Below are 13,882 nucleotides of genomic sequence, written 5' to 3'. Positions count from 1 at the left end.
GCCAGGCCAGGCTGGCACGGGATGCAGCCGGAGGAACGAGGAACCCCTGGTGGTGGCACAGGGCCGGGGGCCTTGGGGACACTGTGGCGCTGGGGATGGCACCAGCAGGAGAAGTGGCACCAAGGCTGGTGCCCCGCATCCTGTGAGCTGTGCCCTGGGGAGCAGAGCAGCGATGGGGGCCGGCAGCGGTGGGGAGCAGGGATTGGGGGCCAGGGGTCTGTACCCGGCTGTGCTTGGCCCCACGCAGCAATGAGCAAGGAGGTGAGCGCAGCCCTGGGAATGGGCAGCGCCTGGCACACCGTAGCACAAATCACTGCAGGGGCTCCCGAAGCCCCTCGCTTGTGGGCAGCAGGACTGGGGTGCACGGCACTGCCCCACCCGCTGCAGCTTTGGGCACCCACCAGCACCCCCAGCAGGCTCGGGAGCTCCCCAGTGGGCAGCATTTGGGGAGGACCCGCACCCCTCACGTGCAGCCACGTGGATCACCCCCAGCCACACTCCCCCACCGCAGACCCCTCCGTCTGGCCCAGGAGTGACGGGGCCCGGAGCCGGGGCACCTTGCACCCCGCTCCACCCAGCTTCCCCCCCCGGGGCAGGGACGGCGACAGCAGCCGTCACGCCACCGCCAGCACCGCGTCACCTCCGCAGCTGCGCCAGACCCCAGGGCAGGGTCCCCACCCGGCAGCCCCCAGGCTCCCCCAGCAGGGCAGGGAGAGGCAGGGACGCGGCAGCGCGGCAGGCAGCCGGCCCCCTGCATGCAAATCCCCGCAGCGCTGCTCCCTCTGCGGCGCCACGGAGGGGGCACGGAGCTGGGGACACCCCCCCCGTGGTGGCTCCCAGCCTGGGGTGCCCCCAGCCCTGCCCATGCCGGGCACAGCAGAGGGGACAGCACGGACCTGTGGGGACAGCACGGGACAATGCGCACGGTGCCAGGAGCACAGCACCCACACTGCAGCCACCAGCAGCGGCCTCCCCGTGCGCAGCCCCCTCAGCCTCCCCACGCAGCCGCCTCCTGTCCCACGCAGCCACCAGAACCAGCCCACGGCCCCCCCGGGCAGCACCACGTCCCCACGTTGGTGGCACAGGGACAGCTCGGGGACGTGCTCGCATCCCTGGGCCGGAGCATCCCCCCAGCCCCCCCGGCCCCCTGCCCAGTGACTGCAGCATGCCGGGAAGTGCCGAGTCAGCGCCCGCCGCAGCGACCCGCTGCGCTGTGACAGCACAGCCAGCTCCGGCTGCTCCCTCCTGCCGGGGACACCGGGCACGGTGCCGGACCCCTCCCCACCTCCCCCCAACCCGTGGCCGGGGGTCCGGGCAGGCTGCAACCCCACGGCGCTGTGGGGCAGGCGGGTGGGCAGCGGGGGCCCCGGCCGGCAGCCCCTGGCCCCCAGCCCGGTGCCGGTGCCCCTGGGGGCTGGCGTTGCCGCAGGGCTCCGGTGCCGAGGCAGGAACAAAGGCGCCGCTGTTCGCAGGGCGCTGCGGCCGAGCCAAGCGGCCCGGGAGCCCCGGGGGGATTAATGAGGACGGGGCCGGCGGGGGTCCTGCGGCCATGCCCGTTCTCACCATAAATCTCCCCGCCGGCAGCCCGGGAGCTGCAAGGGGGGGAAGGGATGGGGGGAACAGAGCCCAACCTCTCCCTGACCCTGGCCGGGGTCCGAGCCAGCGCGGCCCCAGCCCCAGCCCCAGCCCCAGCGCCGCGGCTTGTTAGCGTAATTGGCCGTGCAGTGGCCGCATGCCCGCTGCGGCGGCTTAGAGGGGACAGGAGCACGCGGTGCAGCAGCCCCGTGACGAGCATCCACAGGGCCCGTTACTCACGCCCCAGCGCACCGGCTCTGCGGCACGGCACAGCACAGCCCCCCCCCAGCCCCTGCCCCCCCGGCAGCTCCCCGAGCCCCTCTCCCGTGCCGCAGGCAGTGCGCCCGTGCAGCCAAGCAAGCGCTGGTGCAGCAGCGGCCCCGAGCCCCCCGCCCACAGGTTCAGGCCCCCTGCAAGCCGGGGGCTGTCCCCTGACAGTGACCGTGCCCCCCCGGGGGACAACCCTGCCCCAGGCTGGCCACAGGGCAGTGGGAGTGCTGGGGACCGCAGAACCACACAGATGGGGCAGGTGCCCAGCACCCCACACGTCCCCTGCCCCACTGCAGAGCATCCAGGGTGGGCGCTGAGCACCCTGCGTGCCCCCAGCCCCACTGCGTGCTCAGCTCCCCTACACCCCAGCCCCACTGCAGAGCACCCAGGGCAGATGCTGAGCACCACGGACGCCCCCACACCACTGCAGAGCACCCGGGGTGGGCACCGAGCTCCACGCCTGCCCCCAGCCCTGCTGCAGAGCACTCAGGACCGGTGCCCAGCACCCCACACATCCCCAGCCCCACCGTGGAGCACCCAGGGTGGGCACCGAGCACTTTGCCTGCCCCCAGCCCCGCTGTGTGACAAGCTCCCCATACACCCCAGCCCCACTGCAGAGCATCCAGGATGGGTGCCAAGCCCCCCACACACCCCCAGCCCCACTGCAGAGCCTCCAGGGTGGCTTCCAAGACACCCCCCATGTCCCCATCCCCACTGCAGAGCATCCAGGGCGGGCGCTGAGCCCCCCCCCTCAAGCCCCAAGCCCCCAACCCCACTGCGGAGCATCCCGGGCGGGTGCCGAGCCCCCCGGCAAGGTGACCCCACCGGTACCTTTGAGCGAGATGATCTCGTGGTGGATGGAGCGGGACGTGTCCATGGCCACGGCCCGGCTCGGCTCGGCCCGGCGCTGCGCCCCGCGCCCCCCCCCCCTGCATTTATGGGGCGGCCGCGGCCAATCAGGGCCGGTCCGCCCCGTCCGGGGCACCGGGAACGGGCAGCTCCTGCGGCAGCCCCGCCCCCGGCACGGCTCGGATCGGCTCGGATCGGATCAGATCAGCACGGATCAGCACGGCTCGGCACGGCTCGGATCGGCACCTGCTGCGCCACAGCCCCCCCATCCCCATCCACCGCAGCGCAGCCCCCCGCCCCGCCCCATTAACGCCTCGCCCCCCCCCCCTCCATCCCGGCGCAGCCCCCTCCCCGCAGGGTCCCCCCCGGCACCGGGTCTGGGCAGCAGCACAGAGGCTGCAGCCCCCCCCCCACACACGCTGCCAGGGGCACCGACACGGGTGGGGGGGGAATGGGGGGCACCTACGCAGCCCCTGCCACGGGCAGAGCCGAGCTGCAGCCCCCATGGAGCTCCCCCCAGCCCCAAATTGCTGTGGCTGGTGCTGCCCGTGCCCGGGGTGGGGGGCAGGAGATGCCTCCCAGGTGCCCCCCCGGTGCCCACCCCGGTGCTCCTGGCTGGGCAGTGATAACGGCAGCACCCAGCAGCCACCGGCACCCAGGCACGTGTCCGTGGGGAGGGACGGTGCCATGCGGCACCCGTGGCACCCACAGCATCGATGCCCGTGGCACCGCCACCACCGCGTCCTGAGGGCTCGTGGTGGGCACCCTGCGACCCACGGGGGGCTGCTGGTGCCGGGCCTGCTGCCCTGTTTGTGCTCTGTTGGGGACAGCTCGGGACATGGGGGTGTCAGCAGCAGGAGGAATGCACCGCATGCCCCCCCTGCGGCACGGCCAGGCCTCCCCAGGCAGCGCGGCCGCGGCGCACGGCCAACGGCAGCTCCGTCCTGCCGCCGGCATGCTCCAGCTTTTATCCTTACACGGCCGCCTGCGCCGGTCTGCTGCGCTTCGCCGGGGGGGGCACGAGCCCAGAGGCAGCCCCACGAGCGCGGGACGCAGGCGGCTGCCCCCAGACCCCCGCCGGTGGCCGTGGTGCCCACGCAGGGACGCTGAGCACGGGGACGCCGAGCCCCCCGGCCACAGGATTGGGGTTGGTGCGGGGTTGTGCCCGCGGCCGCTCGCTGCGGTGCCCGCGGGGATGCAGCCGGTGCTGCCTCTGCCCGGGGCTGGCGTGCGCCAGTGCCACCAGCCCGGGCGGCGCTGGCAGGTACAGGCGGCGCCGGCGGGCGCGGGGCCAAGCCGTCTGCTCCTCGCTCGCGGTGTCAACACTTTTTGCAGAGCCCCGAGGCTCGGCTGACGCTTCCCGGCTTTGCCAGCAGCTCTGGGACAGCGGCGCGTGCGATGACCCCGCAGGCTGCGGGGAAGGGACCCGGCCCAGCGCCAGGGGAGGGGTCGGCACCCAGACCCCCCCCCCACCAGCACCAACAGCGGGACCGGCCGCCGGGACACCCCGGGGTCCCCGAGCTGAGCAGTGTCGGGGGGACCCCAGGGCTGGGACGAGCCCTGAACCGCCAGCCCCAGGCACGTGGAGTCACGCACAGGCAGGGGCCCCTCCGTGCCCCCCCGAAAGGACACCCGATGCGTCCGCCAGGATGTTGGCCAGGGTCCCACCCCGCTGCTGCCGCACGCACAGGGGAAAGAAGCCCCTGGGGCGCGGGGACAGACGGACAACGCGGGGACAGACCCCCGGCCAGGGCGGCAGCGCAGCCGGGGCTTGGCCGTGCGTGGCCCCCCCCGGCTCCCCGGCCCCCCGCGGGGCTCCCCGGCCCCCCAGGCGCGGTGACGTGCCGGGGTCAGGCAGCGCCGGCCGCGCTCGCGCCCCTTGTAAGGGCATGGCTGCTCCGAGCCCGCCGCCGCCGCACCGCCACCGCGCTGGGGGGCCCACGGCGGCCCCGAGCCCGCGCCCCGCACCCTGCGCCCCCGTCCCCACCCCACGGCCACCCCCAGACCCCACGCAGCCCACGGCCGGGGTGGGCAGGGGGGTCTGGGCGCTTCTGAGGGACTGACGCTGACCCCCTGCGCACTCCCCACGTGCCCCACGCAGCCCCCCACGCGCCCCCCACGCGTGCCCACCCCTCCCACGCGGCCGTGGGACACGCACCGTGCCCACCGAGTGGGGCTCCACGCGGGGGCACAGCCCCCCTTCCCCTCTGCCCCCCCTTCCCGAGCTCTGCCCCGGCTCCCAGCCCCACGGCGACCCCCGCCCGGCGCGCCCCGACCCCCTACCCCCCCCCCCACGCGGAACACGCGTGGGGCCCGGCGCTACCTTTGTAGCGCTCCCGCACGTCCTCGTAGGCCTGGATGAAGTCCTGCTCCTCGGGGTTGGGGGGGAGGCTGCCCAGCTCGTACGTGGCCATGGCCGGGCCGGGGGCGGCGGGGGGGGGCGCAGCCGCGTGGCCGCGCCGCGTGGGAGCCGTGGGAGCCGCGGGAGCCCCGCGCGGCCCGGCCCGGCCCGGCCTTAAGGGAAGCGGACACGGGGGGGGGGGGGGGGGGGGGGGGCGGTGGAGCGGCGGCGGGGGGCGGGGCGCGGGGCGGGGGCAGGGGGCGGGAGGGGCGGGGGGCGAGGGGGGGTTGAGGGGGGGGGCAGGGGACGGGACGGGGCAGGGTGGGGATGGGGACACGCAGGTGAGAGGGGAGGGACGGGGGGACACGGGGTGGGGCGGGGGGGGACAGGACGGGGGGACACTGGACTGGGGGGGGACACGGGACGGGATGGGGGGGACACGGGATGAGGGATGGTGTGGGGCTGGGGGGGCAGGTGACAAGGGGCAGGACACGGGGACAGGATGGGGCTGGGGGGGCAGGGGGCAGCGCAGGTGAGAGGGACGGGATGGGGGACACGGGAGGGACAGGGGGACAAGGGACAGGGTGGGGGGACAAGGGACAGGACCTGGGGACACGATGGGGCTGGGGGGGACAACACAGGTGACAAGGGACAGGACAGGGGGATGAGGGACAGGATGGGGGGACAGGATGGGGGGACAAGGGGTGGTGAGGGGCAGGGGGTGCAGGTGACCAAGGCTGGGACATGGTAAGGAGGGACAGGATGGGGCTGGGGGGTGACAAGGGACAGGATGGGGCTGGGGGCGGGGGTGACAAGGGATGCACAGGACCCGGGGTGCAGGTGACAAAGGGTGGGACAGAGGACACAGGTGGGAAGGGACAGGGTGGGCACAGCTGGGAAGGGATGGCGGGGGTCTGGGGGTGTGGGTGACAAGGGACAGGACATGGGGACAGGAGGGGGCTGGGGGGACAGGGGACAAGGGACAGGAGGGGGCTGGGGATGCCGGTGACAGGGGGTGACAGGAGCCACCGGCGGGTGCAGGATCGGGCCCTGGCTGGCACCAGGACCCCCCCCATGAGCGGCACCGGCCCTGAAGGTAGAGACCAAGGGGGGGGGCACAGGGCCGGGAACAGTGGGGAGGGGGCAGCAATGGGGGCACTGAGAGTGGGGAGAGGGCTTGGTGCTGCTGGGGGGCACTGGGCACCACTGGGGAGCACTGGGAACTGATGGGGGACACTGGGCACTGATGGGGGGGCTGATGGGGGACACTGGGCACTGATGGGGGGGTGATGGGGGGCACTGGGAACTAATGGGGGGGCTGATGGGGGGCAATGGGAACTAATTGGGGGGCTGATAGGGGGCACTGAGCACTAATGGGGGGGCCCAGGCACTGACAGGTTCCCCACGGAGCACATGGGGGTGCCTCCCCGTGGGGGGAGGAGCAGGGCTGGGGGGGGGGCACCGCTGCCCTCGCACGGCGTGCTCATGGCCCTCCCCCGGGCGCTGCTCGTGCCCACCCACCCCACTCGTGCCCACGCACCCCCCCCGGCCCCCGCCAGCCCCACGCACGCCCGGTGCCGGATGGCCCAGCCCGGCCCCCCCGCGGCCGCCCCACCCCGTGACTCAGCACCGCAGCGTCACCGCCGCTGCCACCGCGTCCCCGGCACCCCACAGCACCCCACAGCCCCCCATGGCCCCCCATGGCACCCCACGGCACCCCACAGCCCCCCATGGCACCCCATGGCACCCCACAGCCCCCCACGGCACCCCCCGGCCCCCCCGCACCCAGACCCTGGGGTCCTGCTCTGCCCCCCCCAGCAGGACCCTCAGACCCCCAACGCTGACCCCCACAGCCCCAAAATGGGGGGCACCTGGGGGAAGAGGACACCACGACCCCCCCCCCCGAGGATTGTTCCCCCCCCCCCCACACCAGGACCCCATCAGCAGCGGGGACCCCATAGCGGTGGCGGTGCCGGGCTCAGCCCCGAGGCCGTGGGGCCAAGGCCGGGGGGGGTCGGGGGGGGGCAGGGGGGGGCGGCTGCTAAATCGGGGAGGAGGACGGGCGGCGGAAACAATGCGGGCCCATAGCTGCCAGGGCGCAGGGCCCCCGGCGGGGGGTGCGGGGGGGCACGAACCCCCCCCGGCCGCGTGTGCGCCCCCCCCAGCCGCAGGGACACGGCGCACACCGGGGGCAGCCCCCCCGGCATAAGGAGGGGGGGGGCTCGGGGCTCGCTTCGCCACGGCCGTGGGGGCGCGGAGCTGCGGTGCCAGCAGTGAGGGCACCGGGACAGCCCCCCCCCGGGGGGGGCACCACGGAGAGAGGTCCCCGGGGTGTCCCCTGCGTGTCCCCCGGGTGTCCCCGGGGTGTCCCCAGCAGCCGCGGGGCCGGGACACGGAGGCGCCGCCTGGGTCCGCGCCCCCCCCCCCCCCCCCGCAGAGGGTCTCGGTGCCCGGTCCCCCCCCCGCAGCCCGGCCCCGGGGGCCCTCTGACGGCGGCCGGGGACACTGCAGGGCCCGGGGACTGCGCCCCGAGGCGAGGCCGGGACGCGGCCGCCAGAGGGGACTCGGTGTCCCCAGGGGATGGGGACAGCACGGCCCGGACACACGCGCCCCCCCCCGGTGTCCCCAGCGCTGTCCCCATGGTGTCCCAGCACACGCAGCCCCAGAGCAGTGGCAGCCACGTCCTGCCCGGGGACACCACGGACACGGTGTGCACTGCCAGGGGCATGGCACGGCCACCACAACGCTGTGACATGGCACTGGGGCATGGCACGGCCACAGGGACAGCACGGCGTGGGGGGGCACGGCGTGGTCACCGTGACACAGCACGGGGGGCATGGCACAGCCACCACAACACGGCATGGACACCACGACAGAACGGCACAGGGGGCACGGCACAGCCACGGCAACAGCATGGCACAGGGGGCACAGCATGGCCATGGTGACACTGTGACGTGGCACAGGGGGCACGGCACGGCCACAACAACAGTATGGCACATTGGGCACGGCATGGCCATGGTGACACTGTGACATGGCACAGGGGGCACGGCACAGCCAGCACATCATGACATGGCCACTGTGACAGCACGGCACAGGGGGCACTGCATGGTCACCGTGACAGGCATGGCAACAGCAACAGCACCGGACGGCCACCGTGACACTGCAACATGGCACAGGGGGCATGGGACGGCCACCACAGCACCCTGCCATGGCACAGGGGACATGGCACAGCTCAGCCACCCCGAGACGGTACAGGGGTCCCAGTGCCCGCGGTACGGCACGGCGCAGCACAGCGCGTCCCCAAGCCACGGCATCGCCCCCTGCTCCCCGGCCCAGCACTGCCGGTCACGGCGGCACCACGCCGAATCACCAAACGTCAGGGACTGGAAGGGACCCTGGAAGCTCAGCCGGTCCCATCCCCCTGCAGGAACACCTGGAGCAGGTCACACAGGAACGCGTCCAGGCGGGATTTGGATGCCTCCAGAGGAGACCCCACAGCCTCCCCGGGCAGCCTGTTCCGTGCTCTGTCACCCTCACCATAAAAAAGTTTCATCTCACATTCAAGCAGAACCCCATACGTTCCAGTTTGCACCCGCTGCCCCTTCGGTGTCACCGAGAAGAGCCTGGCTCCATCCTCCTGACGCTGCCCCTTTCCGTATTTATAAACATTCATGGGGTCACCCCTCGGTCTCCTCTTCCCCACCCTACAGAGCCCAGCTCCCCCAGCCTCCCCTCTGAGGGGGATGCCCCGCTCCCCAATCCATCCTCGGGGCGCTGCTGGGACCTCCCGCGGCATCGCCCCCAGGCACCCCATGGCATCACCCCACGGCACCACCACACGCTGCGGCACAGCCCGGCCTCCTGGCCCCAACCACAGGGCCTTGCCCCGTGCAGGGCACAACCACCACGCGCGTGTCCAACGGCGCAGCCTGGCACGGCCACAGCCACCAGCGGGCAGCTGGGTGCATCGGACAGCGCGACCGGACCCCACCACGACACCACCGGGTCCCCGACGGGGCCGAGCCCTCCCTGGAGCCCCACGAGCGTTACCCCGAGACGGCGCTGCCCGTGCCGCCGGCCCTACCTGCGATCCTGATCACCGCCCGCTCGGCGGGGTCCAGCACCGTCCCGTTGCCCGCGGTCGCCTTGGTGCGTTTGGTGCGCTGGTGCTTGGCCAGGTTCCAGGGCAGGGTGTCCCCGGGGCTCGGGGAGCTGCTGCTGCCGCTCGAGCTCTCCTCCGCCATCTCGGCCGGCTGCCGGCACCCCGCCGGCCTCAGCTCCTGCGGCAGAGGGTTTGGGGTCAGGGCAGGGGGATCTCCAAGCGCCGCCGGCCCCTGGCACCGCCGCTCCCAGCTCCTCGGCTCCTGGGCACGCCCCAACCGCCCCGGCTCGCACCTGCCAGCGGCAGCGCCCGCAAAACCCACAGCCGGCCCCGTGCCAAACGGGAGGGAGGCGCAGCCGGGAGGGGGCAGCCCCCAGGTGGGGGCACGGGGAGAGGCTGCTTCAGGTGCCCCCCAACAACCACGGGCAGCGCCGTGGGGTTGCCACATGGGGAAAGGGGCTGGGAACGGGGACCTGGGGGCGCAGGGAGCGCTGCGGGCGAAGCACCGAGCTGTTGGTGAGAGGCACGGGCAGGACGCGGCCACGGCCTCACCGCAGCAAACGCAGCCCCACGCATGATGCCCCCCGAGGCTGGGAGGGGACCGGGGCCGCCACCAGGGCGGAGGCCGCGCCGGGGCTACCGCAGGGAGCAGCTGGGACCACCGGGAGCTGCTGCCGGGGCTCTGCAGCCTCGTGGCACCTGGGGAGCGCGGCGCAGGTTGCCAGGCGAGGCCGCACGTCAGGGCTGCCGGCAGCGAGGCCGCCTCTGCAGTTCCACCCCCTCAACGCAGCGCCGCGAGAAGCCAGCACCGGTTACGTGATCTCGGGCAATGTTTTTCCACCGGAGCCCGCATCGCCCCGTGCCGGGGCCGGGCAGCGCCAGCAAGGCCAGGAGGAGCGGCCCTGCCGCCCGTACGGTGCCCGGCACCGCGGGGATGGTGGCACCCCGGTGGCACCTCGGTGGCATGGGGACGGGGACCCCCTGCCCTCCCCACCGCTCCGTGCTGCTGCCGCTGCACCGTTCCCAGGGGCTGGGGCCAGCTCAGGGCCGGATCCGGAGCACAGCAGCACCGGGAGCATCCCCGGGCCTCAGCACCGTGGGGCTGCCGGGGGCGAAGCTGCTCCCTGCGAGCACAGAGCCCGGCCCCAGCTCCCAGCCCCGGGGGGCACCCGTGCCCGCAGCCCCCCAGCTGCACGGCCGTGCCGCTGCCGGCCCCACGGGAACCCCCTGCTCCTGCCCCCTGCAACAGGGCCCTTTGGGGCCTCTCCCCCCCCACCGCTGCAGAGGGGCCCCCCTGGGACCCCCGTCACGGCTGATTCGCAGCCTCCATCCCCTGCGCCTCCGCCGCAGCCCACGGCCCCTCCTGCGCCCGGCAGCGCGCCCCCAGCCCCGCGGGGGCTGCAGCCCCCCCCCCCACGGCACCACCGGGGGACTCGGCACGGGGGGGGGGCAGCCCGGGACACCCCCGCAGCACAGCCCCTGCCCCACATCCACCCCATCCCCAGCCCCCCCACCCCGCACCCCCTGCGCCTCCCCCAGCCCAGCCCCCGCAGCCCCTGCGGCGCAGCCCCCCCCCCACATCACCCCCCCCCCCCCCCCCCCGCAGCCCCATCCCCACACCCGGTCCCTGCAGCAGCCCCGCGCCCGCTGCTCCCCCCGCCCGCCCCCCCATTTACCGCAGCAGCCCCGCAGCCCCCCCGCAGCCCCCCCCCCAAGCCGGGGGCCGCCCGTACCCACGCGGGACCCACGCGGGGAGCTCCCAGCCCCGCCGGGGACCCGGCCCGGCCGCACTCACCGTGCGCCGCGGGGACCCCCGGTGCGCGCCCGCCGCGGGGGCATCTCCAACCGGGGGGCTCGGGCACCGGCACCGGCACCGGCACCGGCAGCGCTGCGCTGCGCTCCGGCGGGGCCCGGCTCCGGGGGCGGGCGGCGGGCGGGGCCGTGGGGGGGGGGGCGGGCGGGGCCGCCCGTATCTCGCACCCGCACCCGCACCCGCGGGGCCGCGCACAGACGGCGGCGAGCGGCGACCGGGGGGGTAAGGAGGGGTGAGGGGTTAGCGCGACCCCCGGCCCCGGAGCGCACGGCGTGGAAGGGGTTAACCACGACCCCCCCACACACCCCGTTCCCTTTAACCCCTTCCGTGCCGCCCCGCAGCGCTGTCCCGGGGCTCCCGGGGCTCGTCCCTGACCCCAGCCCACGGCCACGACGCGGCCGGGATGGGGGCACCGGGTGCCAGGGACAAGATCCCCGGGTGCCAAGGACGGGGGCACCGTGGCGCAGGGGATGGGGGCACCGTGGCCGTGCCACCCACAGCCCCGAGAGCTGGGGGTGCAGAGCCCGGGACCCCACCACCCGCAGCAGCCCCGGGCACCGTCCCCGCACCCGCCGCCCCGCGCCCCGCTGCCTCCCGCACCCCGTTACCGGGAGCCGCCGCGGCGGGGCCGAGCAGCGCGCCCTGCCACCCGTGCCACCGGTGCCACCATCCCCGCGCTGGTGGCTTCAGCCTTCACATGACCCAGTTCCTCTCCTGCCTGGCGCAGCCTCTGTTGGCTCCGGGCCTGTTTGCGCCGCGGTGGCACCGGAGCTGCGCGCCCCGGCACACCCGGCCTCTGCAGGAAGGCCCCAGCGGCACCGGGGCACCGCTGGGGGGACCGCAGGCGGTGGGGGCGCAGCGTGGTGGGGGTGTGGGCCCCGTCCCTGCACCAGCCCCGGGCTCCGTGCCCAGCCACAGCCGCAGGGCACGGCGAGGTGCCACGGCTGCGCGGCCTTGCAGGAGGCCGCAGCGGGAGCACGGGCAGGCGGTGCCGCCACGTCCCGGCACCGTGTGAGCCGGGTGGCGGCAGGGGGGCAACACCAGGAGCCCCGGCACAGGCCCCGGCATGCTGCAGAGGGAGAGGAGCCCAGTTTCTGCTCCGCTGCCTCCCCTCCGCCCGCGGCCCCGCGGCAGGGATGGAGCTCGGCACCGCTACGGGAGGCGGCGGGCAGGGGCGAGGCGCTGGCAGCCGGCGAGGCCCCGGTGCTGGCACCGCGCCGGGACCGGGGTGGCGCCGGGTGCGGGCGGTGCTGCAGGCACCCAGAGCAGGGCCGCGGGGCACAGGAGCCTGCAGCGCACCGGAGCTCCGCGGGCACCAGCAGCCACAGGCAGAGAGCGTCCACGCAGACACTGCCGGCACATCCGTCTGCGCCAGGCACGCCCACGCGCACGCAGTGACTGGGTACACGCGTGCACACACACACGCATGCACACCCACATGTGCACGCACATCCATGCACATGCATGCATGCGTGCACACACGTATGCAAAAACACGTGTACATGCATGTGCACAGACACATGGGCACACACGCGTGCACACATGTATGCAAACACAGACCCGTGTATGCACACGCATGCACACACACGTGCACACGCACAAATGCACACACTGGGCCTCGCTGGATGCAGCACGCAGGCTCACACAGATGCAGGCGTGCACACGCACACACACACACGCATGCGCTCACCAGGTGTGCAAGGCACACCCATGTGCTTGTGCACACACAGCCCCCCCTGAGACGCCCTCTCCCCAGCCCCCAGGCACCTCCCCTGCCCCTCCCAGCCCTTCCCAGTGCCCCCAGTACCCCCCAGCCCCATCCACCTGCCCAGTGGTGGCACAGCCCCCACCCAGCCCCACGGTGCTGCCAGCACCAGCAGGGTTAGGGGACCCCAGGGCCACCCCCGTGCCCCACCCCCCCCGGCTCCCTACCGCTGTGTGTGCCCGGCGGCTGCTGCCCGTCCTCGTCCCCGTCCTCGTCCTGGTCCCCGCCGGCCGCTGTCCCCCAGCAGGCGCCGGGCGCTGCTTCGGGCCCCTCCCGCGGCCCCGCTGCAAGGCAAAGCTCTTGGCTCATGCGTCCCCGCTGCCGACAGCGACACTGCCCCACGGCACCGCGCGGCACGGCACGGCACCCACCCGTCCCGCTGCCCGCCCATGGCCTCCCCCTGCGCCGGGCAGGGCACGGGTGCCCCGGCCACGATTCCGTGCGGCACCCGGCGGGGGAGAAGGGGGCGATTCCCTCGCTGAGAGCGCGGACAAAGGGCCCCATTCAGCGCCGCGCTCAGCCCCGCGGGCCCCTCGGGACAAAGGTCCCGCACGCTTGGCACCGGCAGCGCCAGGCTGCCCCCGCTCAAGGCCCGCGGCTGGCGGGGCCCCATGGGGCACAGCGGGGCTGGAAGGGGGCCCCCAGCCCCGCACGGGACGGGGTGCGGAGCCCCCACCCCAGCTGCATTTTGGCACCCCGGGGCCGGGCTCCTACCTGCGAGGCTGCCGGCGGCGTCGCGCTTTCCGACCGCTTCCCTGCAGGAGCAAAGCGGGAGCGAGCGGCTCGGTGCTGGCACGTGAGGAGTGCCCCAAACCGCTCCCCGCCCCGGATCCCGGCACCCGCCCTGCCCGGCCGGAGCTGGGCGCTGGCAGCGCTTCCACGTGCGGATGCGACGCCTGCCCTGGGCCGTGCCCAGGAGGAGCCGGTGCCAGGGACCGGTGCTGGCGGCGCGGGCACGCTCCCGTTCATGCTGCCGGTTGTGCCCGCGGTGCCGTGCCCGAGCACACGGCCCCGCCGCCCATCCCTGGCACATGCTGTGGGCACGGCCCCGTGGGTTCACCCCGGCACACTCCAGAGGAGCCCCCGCATGGGAGCCACCCTCCCCCTGCCCACACCGCGGGGTCCCATGGGGTGCAGCGGGTCCGGCAGCCCCCCGGTGCCGCTCAC

At 74.8% G+C, this 13,882-nt stretch overlaps 1 protein-coding gene across 6 annotated transcripts in view; it reads right to left on the bottom strand.

Annotated features, from left to right (window-relative positions):
• Window positions 1–13,013, bottom strand: part of PLEC (plectin) — a 53,114-nt gene extending 40,101 nt beyond the window's left edge. For 3 of the 6 annotated variants that reach the window (XM_032182475.1, XM_032182477.1, XM_032182478.1), the window contains exons 1-2: window positions 10,933–11,004; window positions 9,120–9,315 (exon numbers count right to left, since the gene is read on the bottom strand). In XM_032182475.1, coding sequence (XP_032038366.1) covers window positions 9,120–9,279 — 160 coding nt within the window. In that variant the 5' untranslated portion in view covers window positions 9,280–9,315; window positions 10,933–11,004. Of the gene's footprint in view, window positions 1–2,676; window positions 2,761–5,017; window positions 5,042–9,119; window positions 9,316–10,932; window positions 11,005–12,882 lie in introns of those variants that run through there. The other 3 variants (XM_032182476.1, XM_032182483.1, XM_032182481.1) reach the window with 3 other exon arrangements.
• Window positions 13,014–13,882: the final 869 nt, after the last annotated feature.

This window comes from Aythya fuligula, chromosome 2 (assembly GCF_009819795.1).
Source record: "Aythya fuligula isolate bAytFul2 chromosome 2, bAytFul2.pri, whole genome shotgun sequence".
Taxonomy (NCBI): Eukaryota; Metazoa; Chordata; class Aves; order Anseriformes; family Anatidae; genus Aythya; species Aythya fuligula.
The sequence above is the reverse complement of the archived record's forward strand: the minus strand, read 5'-3'. Positions and strand labels throughout refer to the sequence as shown.